Below are 12,542 nucleotides of genomic sequence, written 5' to 3'. Positions count from 1 at the left end.
CATAAAACAGGCTGAGAAGGGGCAGGCAAAGATGGTTCTCTGTTGTCTTCCTTTTTTCTTCCTTTTTCCCCCCCTTCTTTTATTTGGAGTGTGGTTCACTGGTTTCTGGGCTACCACTCTGTTGGCATAGTTTACTTTTGCCTCATCGCACTTCTTTTTTCACCTTGCTCCTTCATAGCTGTTTTTCTCCCATTCTCACCTACATCGAACATGAACCTTACAGATTCCTGGAATGGGATTTCCACTCTAGGATGTCCCAGCAGGCTGGAAATAGGGAAAAATGTCATCACTTTGGGTAAGCTTTCTCCCATGCTAAGGGACACTGCCTGTTGCTTGTAGCCTGCTCTGTGTTCAAGCAAGCACATTTGACAGAAACAAATCCAGGACAGATCCTGTGCTGGCATAAAACATCATCTTTCTTTGGAAATCTGCAGCGTACTGAGCGTACGCACAAGTAAAGAAAACCCATCCCTTTGACAGGACAAGGTTTGTAGGAAGAGGCAATGTCTTTCATTAGCTCAACTGGTACGGCTGGAAAAAGCCAGCTTTAGGGAAGAGCCCCTCTTCAAGCCCACAACAGAAGCAGGTTCTTTCAAAGCTGAACACCAGTTGAGAGTGGTTATTCAGAGTTCAGTCCTTCTGACAAGTTGCATTATTTATTTACTTTAAAGTCGAAGTTCTAAGGCTGAAAAACTTTAGCTTAAAGCTACAGATTGCTTTATAGATATAGCTTTTCTTTCACTACAAGTCTTTGGAACTTTATACATACCATTTCTTTAATTCAAAAGTCAACATTTTCTGCCGATAACTGAGTTTTGCATCGTATCTGTAGAAGTGTGCTGGGAGAAAACCTCTGTTTTCCTGTCCCTCCGTGAAGCAACTGCTCAACAGTGAGCTATGGTCATGCATACAAGATTTAGTACAAGATATTTAATAAAGTAAACGCAACACAGGCTGCCCAGCATAGCTCCTTGTTTTCCTTTGGAGAGGTGTAGAGTATTTTTGGGGGTGAAGTGTCTACAGCCTCTCCAGAGCCCCCTCCCCAGAGGTTTAACACTGTCGTGGTACTTGGTAGTGACCTGGGCCACCAGTAACATCATTCATCATTACTTTCAGCATTTCCATCCCCTGTGCTCTTACCAGCGCAAGCTTCTGCCAGCATCAAGAATGTCTATCGCTATACAAGTCACTGAGTATGAGATACTGCAGCAATAAACAAGGGCTGCTACCCGGCACCAAGAGGGTGGTAAAAACACCCAAGCTCAGCATCACTATGACAAATTGCTCCATCAAGTTAACAGAAGCAGTTTTCATATAAAGAAGAAAGGAAGAGCTGAAGCAACCACATCAAAAATTAATTTCAAACCGGCATGGCGGTGGGAAGAGCAGAAGGGTTTTTCCCACACCTTTGCAAGCTCCACAGAAAAGCGGAGCAGACCCGCCAGCCCTGTGTGTGGGGACAGCGAGGTCCCTGCTAGACCCTTGCTTGTCCTGGAGGATGGAGAGGGGACAGCGGGGACAGGCTGGGGAGCACTGTCTGGCTGACTGGGGGGCTACCACAGGGTGCCAGGACGGGGGCCGGTGGCACAGGGACAAACCCCTGCCAGCCAGGCTGGGACGGCAGCGGTGGGGGTGATGGGAACAGGCACGCTTTCTCCACCAAAACCAAAACTGAGTCCCTGGTCTGGCCTGAAGGATAATTTTAGTGTAGAGGGTGAAACCCAACCCTCTCCTTCAGCGTGACACACGCTGTAACGCAGAGCTGGCAACTCAGCTGCTGCTGTTTCAGGAATGTCAAAGCTGTTTATCACCACTGGGCAAGCGTGGGAAAAACCCCGGCAGGGAGCGGGGTGAGCCCAGCAGGCTTTCCTTTTCTTTCTCTCCTTTCCTTTTGCTCGCCAGCCCCTTTGCCTGGCATCAACGAAGCCCGAGTTGAGCCCAATTAACAGTGACGGCCGGGTGCTGAGCGCATGAGCATCATCACCATGCACTGAGCGAGCACGCAGAGGTGCAAGGGATAAACTCACACATATAACATACACAGGGCTCTTGTCCTTACTTCAAACAAAATATCATACCGTAACGATGGGCATCATTTCATTCAGTACGCAGTTTCAGGCTCTGTGCTGAAACACCCATATCGAACCACATGGATCTTCACCCTGGAGCATGTTAAACCAGTACGCACTTGAAGTCATGTTTGGAAAGTTACCCTAGCAGCTTCACAGCAGCATCTTATCATTGTTAGCCTACACATCTGTCGCTGTTTTCTGAGACTACTCATTGGATCATAAGCTTTTCTCCCTCTCCCCTTACAAAGCAGTAAATGCTCAGAAGTGTTTAAAGAGCCTTCCAAGCTTGCTTCATTTGTTCCTATGCCCAAGTGCAGCTGTGAAGACTAAATCTGTATGTGCCCGAGTCCGTGCTGTACACGCAGCCTCCTGGAAAGGCAGCTGAGAGAGATCTCGGGATCTTTACAGTCAGGGACCTCTGTCTTATTGTGTGTGGGTGCTCTTTTGAAATCTTTATTCCTCACGACTAGGGAGCAGACAACTAACTGATGATTTCCTGATGTGCCTTTCTGTCATGTGGGAATGTCCAGCAGTTTGCGTCCAGCACCGGTTTGTGGCCGAGGGTGCAGGAGATGCACGATGTGATGCAGAAGCTGCAACAAGACCTCTCATCGACTGGGACTTTGGGGCACCAGCAATTGCACCAGAGCCAACGCTGCCTTCACCGTTGGTCAGCTACATGTAGTTCGGCGTATGTTGTTCACATTTGGCTGGCACTGCTCTTGCACTTGAGATAAGACCGCTGGCAAAACTAAAGAGATCAGGTATTCGGGTGCTGAATTCCTACTGAAATAAATGCAAGTGCGGGTTGTAAACGCCGTTTTGGAAGTGGACTCCACTGACATTAGGAAGCAAAGAAAGAGAAAAGAGATGCAAGATTGCAAGGAGTTAAGTGGGAGCACTATAACGAAATGAACTTCAGGGTGGAAAACACACTAATTTCATCAGTGTCCCAAAATAAGAATATTGTATTTTTTAGAGTTTTCTTGACTCAAATTGACTTGGACTATGGACTATTGTATTTCTTCCTACAGTCTTCATGAAAGTTGGCATGCCCTGGTAAATGGCAGCACTTTCATGGTGTGCAGCATGGCTTGAGGCAGCAAAATCTGGCCCTAATACCAGAGTTAAGCAAACTGTTAAAATAGGAACTGAACCAAATGCCCAGATCTCCTCCCCAAACTCAAACTAAACCTGTTTTGAGGTTCAGGAATGTTTGGTTAACTTCAAATAAAACAATGTTGTGTTTCTACACATCCTGCTTTCAGCGAAGCCTCCAAGCAGCAATACAAAAACATGGCAGGCAGATCTATGTTTGCACTATTTCTGGCCCAGCTGAAACCAGGGAGCCCTGGAAATCTCACAAAACCGGCTTTGTCCGACAGGCTATCCAGCTCCCAGGTTCTGCCACTGTTACCCAAGACAATACAATTTAACTCCTGTACATACCAATTTATTATTAATTTTCCACCAGATAACTGTGATAAACAAATTCCCCAGACTAGTAGACATAAGAAAACCCCGTTTTCACTTTACTGTGGCCGCACACTATATGGCTACTTTAAAGTCCTTTTAGGCTCATTCTTACTGAGGCATTGGCATAGTCGCATAAAGACAAAATGTCTCTTGTGGTACGTTGTAACAAACCGCAGCAAACGATAACAAAGATAACAAAGCAGGCATACGCATTTTGGGCTTCATATTTGGTTCGTGGCTAATTTAAAACACGTAATCCAAAAATTTGTTGTTTGACAACTCTCTTTATTGAATTTGTAGAGCATAAATACGAAGACGAGAGCATTGTTCTAGAGGTACATATTTAGCCATACAAAATTGCCCCGCAGGTCACGGCAACATTTTTAAAGCACTTCTGTGTACCAGACTTTTGCAAATTCATATTTAAAGGAACATTTAATGTTATTGCTAGAACTTATACCACTGTCAGCAAAACATAATACAAATACCCTGATTACTCAGCTATCTGCTCTACCACAACAAAGTCATCCCAAACGATACAGTACCACAGCTTCATGTTTGCTAGCCAGATTCATTATATTTTCCAGGTTCTGACAAGACACAGATATTAAGAAATGCATGTTAATCATTGCCCTAACGAGAACAATATGCAGTTCGCATTTAGGTTGTCACAAAAAATACAGAAGGCGAGTACAGACTGAATGCCCTCTAAATTCAAGGAAACCCAATCCTTCTTTCCACTAGCATGTTCCAGTGAAATGGTCATGTCCGAGAGAAAATTTTTAATGAACTAACCAAATTTTAGCAAGTATGTGTATATGCTTTCATTAGGCACAAGGCAAGTAAAATGCCATTCTGACCACAACTGTGAAAGCAAAATAACCACTGTACCACTTGCGTACGTACAAAAAGCTATGAGCGTATAAAGCACTAAAAGCCTGTCCAGCATCTCTCCTCCAGAGACACCAAATTTCCCAGTCTTGCACTGTTTTCAGACAACTTCTGGAGCAAACAACTACGCAACACGGATAAGAGGACAAGAATCTGGCTGTAAACATATTTGCAAATAATAAATAAAATGCATGCGTAGACTTACAAAATAAGCCAATTAATTTCATTTGGTAAAAGTACAAACCCCATTCCGATTCCACACTTCTGAGAGCCTGAAGATGCAGGAAGATTGGGTCTGAATTTTCTAAAGCAAAATAGGTGCGCTTCCTGCGCTTTTTTGGTTAGTTATTTATTATCCTTAAGGAAACTTTCACTCTGCCCACCAGAAAAGGATGTGGAGACAATAAGGTTTGAGATGCTGATGGAACAGCAAATAAGGCAGGCATCAATGGAGTAGGTGCAAAAGAAAGCAAGATTGTCATTTCTGCTTAGATTGCAATGCCTTGCAGCCACACCGCACCGAGGGCATCGAAAACCTCTCCCTCTCCCACCTCCCCACACCGCTCACCCAGCTCTCTCTTTCACTCCATCCGGATCACCAGGCACTGTGTGAATGCTGATTTGGCCTCTACTAATTACGCACTGAGAACGGCTTTTTTTTTTCACTTCTGCTTGGAACTATAAGGGTGTTTCCATACTCTTTGAGTAAGGACTTTTGAAAATAGTTACAAAATATTAAAGCCGTTTAAAGTGCACCTCTTTGCATAGGTTAAAACTAGTATTGCCTTGAAAAGTGGGTGCTAAAGTGAAGTATGACTGAAAAACATCTCATTGCACCCTACTGGAACGCTTCACCAAAAGTGTAGTAAATGCACAAAAACTTTGGCTTACTTTTCTGGGGGTGTACCTCTCCTCCTTCCCTTCCTTTCATGCCATTCTCCCAAGAAACAGGAAAGTATTTTTTGCACGTCAGCTAGCATTACATGAATAGGGCCACTCCAGTTTCTTTTCAGAAAGAAAAAAATCAGCTCAAACATTAGACTACCAGCTTCCTGAAGGGCAGAAAGAAAAAAACACAAAGCAAAACAAAACTAAGAGAATGAATTTCCATACTTTTGATGTACATTGTTTAAAACGGGGTACTTTTTGGTCTTACCCAGGACAGATTTCCCCTTCCCTCAAGTCCTCAGAAGTAACAACAAAATCCAGCTTTTCCTTCTAGATGTTACCATTATTGCAGTCTGCTTATGCTTTGTCTTCTTGAAAAAATAAATAACAAAACCTTTACAAAATGAAAATCAGCCACAGCTTAAATAAATAGTACCTATAAATATTATCTTAGTGGTAACTATATAATACTGCAAGTGCATCACTGAACAGATTAATGTGATGAAAGAGATCTTTTGTGTTACATATTTTACTCAGTTAAATGTTTATGTTCTTTCACGTGAAAACTTACAATTCCCAAAAGAGCAACAATAAGCTTGAAAAATCAGGTTAGACGTCAGCAGCTGACTATTAATAACCATCCTCTCGGCTAATATTTGTTTGCCCAGGGCAGCCAGTATCCGTAATCAGCATTCATCTTTCATCTTCCTCGCCTGGGCTGTCTGGCAGGTGCTGGGTGGGGTAAACACCGAGGGGTCCGCAATGCCCAGCTGTAGATCAAAAAAGCGAGTGGAGGTTGTCACGCTGTAGTTCTTCGTGTAGGTTTCCTGTACTGGATAACAGTCTTTGACTGTGTACACGCCGACCCAGGATTCCACTGCAAGCAAGCAGAAATGTGACTGCTTTAGATGACAAGTACGAATGATGGTGTCACAATGATGTCAGTCAAACAAACGACCACTCCTCAAGCAAAGCCTCTAGGCTGGAACTGCCCATAGTTCTGTCTGTATGCATGGCAACACCAAGAAAGGCCACAAAACTGCTATAATTTGGACAAGGCAATGATCTTAAACCTGAACATGTTGGTGTCAAGCACATTTCAAACCATGATACCATCATGGCATCGGTATGTCACCTTTCAAATATACCTCTACTGAAGGACTGTCACTTCTGCTTAGTCCCAAACTTAGTTGTGCCCTGCACAACTCTGATTTCTCTCACCTCTCATGCCACTTTCATGTCAGCACTCACTCACTTCACCAGTAAAACAATGAAATGCTCTGGTTTCCCAGAAGGCAAATTTTGGTGCCATCAGCTTGGGTAGCACGAGGACATTTCACCTTACGCTCTGTTCTTGACAAGTCGAACGGTGCTATTATTGAAAACCTGCACTCCATTTCACAATGCTGGCCATCAACACAGCCTTTGACACTGTAAAGCACGTAGTCCCCCCAACTATGTGGGACATCCGATTCCTCCCCATGTGCAGGAACTTCTGCACTCACCTACCCAAGGCAGCACTTGTCCTCTGCTCTGCTGGGGACTCTGCACCAGAACTGACAGACACAGCATCTTGCTTCCACAGCTTTTGGTTCTCTGTAATCTTAACTGTCATTTTTACACTGATGATACTCACCACATCTTTCATCCAAACAAACATGACCTTGCTTCATCTTTTTCCATCTGCCTCAAGCACAAAGGGTTTGTCTCATTAGAAGAGGAATATTCCCAAATACAACTCCAGTGCCTCCATCTCTTCTTTTAACTCATTCCTCCTGTTCACCATCATCTATTCATATCATCACTATCATGTTAACTTTTTAAATTCCTGTACCTCTCAAACATTTCTACTGTTTCATTAATTATTTCAAGACTACTCTCAATGCTGGTCTCCTCCACATATGTGATGTAGCAAGCCTGTCCCGTTTTTTAACTTCAGTTTAATTCCACAACGTGCTTATCTCAGATGTGTTCCCTCACTCTCTTTCCCCCTTGTCCTCTGCCATCACCTCTACTTTCACCGCTATGCTATTTCTGTAGTCAATACCATCGAAGTGGTTTCCTTTGAATACCCTTCACTTTTAAATCTCTTTTATTAACCCCATGCACCTCTTCTGTGACCTTTCTTTACCCCTTCCATTGGACACCACTTCATCCAGTTTTATGTATTTCCGATCTCTTGAGAGCAGAAACTCATGAGCTTAAAATACAAAATTACCTACTACAACCATAAATCAGTTCCTCTGAGGAATGCCTGTAACAAATTTTTCAAGGAGGCTTATTTCCTCTCACTCAGCAGCAATCAAACATACTCATTTTCTGTCCTTCCAGTATTGTGTCATATGCCATACCACAATTATCAGGAATAGATAAGCTGTGACATGAAACACACACAGAGTATCGAAAGAAAGGGTAGCAAGCTGAGGAATATTTGAACATAGCTCTCCAGGGCATCCTAATATACAAAAAAACCCATTCTGACCTCAATGAGTTTGGTTTTGAGTATCCAGAAATGCAGGCTGCTTTTCCTCAACAAGTCTTCTATCAGAATTTTGAATAAAAAGTTAAGATAAAATATGATGCTACCAAGGTAGCCTATATCTCCACTGAAACCTTTATAATTTTAACAGAAATATAATTTGTAGAATCCAAGCCAGTATTAGCTGAAAGGTGCATGGGCAGACAACTTTAAGACATTATTTTTATGAATGATCATACAGAAAAGCACTGGAGATACAAAATACTACAGGATAAAAATCACACATCGTTAACTGGATGTATCTGGATATTAAGTTCCACAAAGGTTCCAAAAATACCGGATATGAAAAACAAAATTCTTGGAGTAAGAGATAATTTGCCTCTTGTAGAATACCAGAGGATATATCGACCTACTTACAGAGGTTTAACAATCTTATCCTTCATTTTCTACTGCACTCTTTCTACATTTTTTCAAGAAAGAAGTACTTTCCCCTGGCTAAATGCTCTGGTTCATAACCAGCCTATATATTAGGTGTCTATAACCGTAAGTATTGCATTAGCTGAATAGTGCCATAAATTTCATGGAGGTTTTAAAATTATTTTTATAGTTGTCCGGGTCATCAGTAAACCATAGATGAAATTGTAGCCAGTGTGCTAATAAATTGCTATATATCCAAAACCTAACATACTGTACCTTGGAAAATTCAGCTTCTTTTCTTTTTGATGCAGGTGTTCAGCTGCCAAGTGCAAAACTAAAGCTTGCAAGCAGATATTTCTTACTGGTGTAGCAGGTAACAAAATTTAGGTGCATATTAAGGATATCCATTGCTGCAGAACCACGTATTGGATGTATTCTGTGATAACATCTGATAGTAGTGTGTAGGCACACACTGACACCTGCTTTCTTTCTATTATGCACACTCTAGTTTGAGTGTACCCCTAATTATATTACCAGTTCTTCTCTAGATAAATTTTGGATACAGGCTGCTGGATTCAGACACAAAGTGATGCTGTTCCATGCCAAAATCTGTATGATCCGAACTAAAATACAATCAAGTCCCTTGGACGTATTTGATCCTGCTGAGATAGGAAACATTTTCTTAATAAAATGCATTGATAATAAAATGATATGCTGTGCACAAGGTGTATTTATTATTTCTTCCAGCAAACTTTATAGAAATATGGAAAGCTGGGGTGAAACATGAATAAATTTATTTTTCCCTGGGTTGCAAAGACAATGTTTATTATTAAGAGGAAACAAAAGTATGCACATACATTTCCTGGCTGGTTTTCTGTCAGACCATTCCTGTACCATAATTTTGTCTCCAGGTCCCCCAATGTAGTACTGATCTTCGTAAGTTGAATTGGCAGGAATATCATATGGATCCCATGGCTCTGTCAGAGCAATCTTCGAGCAAAGCTTTGTAACTTGTTCAATCTGAAACATCACTGCGTCTTTGTAGAGCAATATATACTCAAAGAATCTGAAAGATTTAAAAAAGAGAGTTAATACATACAGTCTTTTTCTATACTGAGCGAGGAGCATTGCTGATAAGTAAGCTTGCCTTTGACTTCTTAGTATAGGACCATTTTCACTTGCATTAAACTTTGCCAAACTTTGAGAAAGGCTAACCAGTTGGGCTGAAATTTCCCATGCTGAAAGTTTGTCTCAGCTGCCTCTTTCCAAAATAAATAAATCAGGCTGAACTGGTTCAGCCATTTCTGAGAACAACAGAACAACTTTTCTGAGAACAACCGAGAGAAAAACATGTTATTATTCCTAGTTTTGTTTTGGTTTTTAATAACTGTTTCATTAAAAAGCTCTACTGCCTCCATGTTTTGTAGAAAGGACGTGAAATTTGGCAGGGGAAAAGTTTTTATTAAAAGTTGCCCAGATTTGGCTGAGTTATAAGCCTTTGAAAAAAATACGCTTGCATAGGCTGGATAGATTCAATTCCTCATGAATGTGGCAGAGCCTTTCTCTGGGCCGATCAGATGTGGTATCTGCCACCCTCACAGATGCTCTTCCATGGCAACCCATGTAGGTTGTTGGGACATCCCCATGAAGGGGAAACTACATGGTCCCAAGCGCAGAACTGAGAGGCTTTTCCTCCTAATGGCAAAGTTTCTTTCTGGAAGCCATCAGACTCAAGAAGTAGTGAAAGGAGAAAGCAGAAGAGCAAAATAGTAAGGCAGAGATAAGGAGAGGTGTGGAGATGAAGGAGCTTGAGAGGCCAGAAGGTGAGGTCAACAAGATGGATAGTTAATAAGGATTTAAAAACAATCTTCTATAGAGTATGAGGTGACCAAGCCCTGCTCTGAGGAGAGATGATAAACCTCTTCATGGACATTTTCATCTAGTTAGTAGTTATAGGAGTTGGGTCTACCACAAACACTGTGACTTTGCTTCCATACCTATAAAAAGGAGGTGGTATGATCCTTACCTTATAACTGGGGACAGAAACAGAGAGAAACTGAAATCAAAATTATCAGAAGTATCGGGTGATTTTGAATACGCAACGAGAAACACCAAAAGCCTCACTTCTCCAGGGTACTTAGCATTATCGATCAGCTGGTAAGTTGTTCAAAGCACAACTCAAAGCATCCTCGTGTGTGCTCTGCACTTTTTGCAAGGAGAGTCAGGAGTCACTCTCTAAACCCCCCAAAACTGTGTACTCATTATTAGAGGCTTCCTGTGAATATCTCAGTTCAAGTGTTTGGCTACACTCTACTGTTATGCAGTGACTCTAGAGCAAAGGAAGGGATGGGACTAATCCCCTCAAACAGCTTCAGCTTGCCTATCTGTAACAGTGTCTTTTTTCCATCTGTAATTCCTTGCTTCATTCATGATGCTGCCTCCATTTCCTGAAAAAAAAAAATGGCTTGGGTGTCCTTCGGACAGTGGCATCTTCCACTTCACCAACCTAGTGACGCCAGCCCCTAACAGTATTCATTCCGTGCCATCAGCAAGATGGGAAGCTGGTGGAAAACGGTGCATAATCCATGTAATTGAAGAGATGATGCACAAAAGCGAGAGGGGACTTTCTCTGTGGTATTTCCCAACTCCTGCCTGTTTCTCTTTGCAGTCTTCACATTCTTTTGGGGAGGATGTAAAATATACCTAAAGTAGGTCTGACAACAAAAGAATTTACAGTGTTAACTGTTGCACACTATGCAATTGCATCAGACAGGAATCACTTCACCCACCGCTGACACAGAGGCATTTAAAGGCTGCACCATGAGAAGTGTCTAAGCATGGTGAAAAGCATCTGAGCAACATTCCCATCACTTCTTGAGAGGATCATTTATCCAGCAAGTATGGAAACACAGGCAGGCTAAACGGCATTAGCCAAACTGAACGGTGACGAAGAACATAAAAGGGGACAAGGAGGTTGACGTGAGGTAAGCTGGGGCATACCTCTCACACACGACCTTGCACAACACGGGAGGTCGCTTGTCCCGCTTTCCGTGAGGGAGTCACTCACCGGAAAAAAGCAATATATTAGCGAAGCATTACAAACTAATGGGAATAAAATTTAAACAATTACATTTTTTTTTATTTTAAATCCTTACTTAAAACTTGTTTTGCATAGAAATTTTATTTGCATTTTTAAAATAACTTTTTTAAGTTTTCTTTTTCCTTATCCTTTCCAAATTTTTTCATGGAATAAGTATCTTTTGTTCTAAATTTTGTAACCTGTGAATTGATATCATATTGCATGAGGGACATGTGCCACCTCTACTCAAGTGAAACAGTAGTTCAAACTTCAATCTAACAAATGCATGTATTTAACTTCCAGCACATGGATAGCCACTGTGACTTCAACAGATGGCCTGAATACCTGCAGCAGGAGGACCGCAACCCAAAAAAGCCTATTTTCTTGACTCTGCTGTCTTCCATGCAGACAGCAAGATGTGCATTATGAAACAACAATGAAAAGAAGAACTAGAAAAATCCAAATAAATCAAACTCATTACCAAGAGTCTCTCTAGCACCCATTCTGCAGAGGAGGAGGCTCCACCACCTACATTTTTGGTTCTGCGAGTGGCAGGGTGAACATACGTGGAACAGACCCCAGTCGTACAATTTGATGTGCTGCTGGGATGAACTCAGCAGCTACGGTGGCACGTACCACAAGATGAGCTCTGCAGAGAGCATCTCTCCTCACTGAGCATGGTAGGCACGGGTAAGCAGTGAACATGATTTACACTGTCATTATTCAACCCGGATGTACCTCACATCCAAGTTTTAAAGAGAATTGCTCCTCTGTGTGTCCTGGAAATTGCAAGCAGAGAAACCTAAGATTACACAGGATCTGAGTTTAACTGCATATGAAAGGTGAATGGTTAAGTTGTTTTATAAAGAGAACTATTTACCAGCCAAAATTAATAACAGAATGTGCATGAATATAAAAATGGCAATTTTAAAGCAAAATATTTAAAAATAACTTCCTCTTTTCTTTTTTTTTTTTTTACTGGCCAAGTCCTAAGTATACTGCCTCTATTTGCTTTAGGTGCCTGAGATTTCATTGGCTGCTTGAGGGGAAGCACAGAGTCCTGAAAATAGGTCTTGGCAACGAAACAGAACAGTAAATTATTTTTAATTAGTTTGTTTTTTCAGAAAAAAGGTAACATATTTGCAGCCTGTGCCCACCTCTAATATTATTTTTATAATAATTTCATTCCTTAAACTGTAACTTCAAGAAAGCCCCAACCTGTTCACTGGGCACCTTCCAA

General features: G+C 41.7%; 1 protein-coding gene across 1 annotated transcript; it reads right to left on the bottom strand.

Annotated features, from left to right (window-relative positions):
* Positions 1-5,384: 5,384 nt before the first annotated feature.
* EPDR1 (ependymin related 1) lies at positions 5,385-10,256 on the bottom strand (the record flags this gene model as incomplete). Its single annotated transcript, XM_009708339.1, has 3 exons — positions 5,385-6,204; positions 9,081-9,289; positions 10,250-10,256. Coding segments are annotated over 3 exons (407 nt in total), but the record flags the coding sequence as incomplete, so codon positions are not given.
* Positions 10,257-12,542: the final 2,286 nt, after the last annotated feature.

This window comes from Cariama cristata, unplaced genomic scaffold (genome assembly GCF_000690535.1).
Source record: "Cariama cristata isolate BGI_N322 unplaced genomic scaffold, ASM69053v1 scaffold12849, whole genome shotgun sequence".
Classification (NCBI taxonomy): Eukaryota; Metazoa; Chordata; class Aves; order Cariamiformes; family Cariamidae; genus Cariama; species Cariama cristata.
The sequence above is the reverse complement of the archived record's forward strand: the minus strand, read 5'-3'. Positions and strand labels throughout refer to the sequence as shown.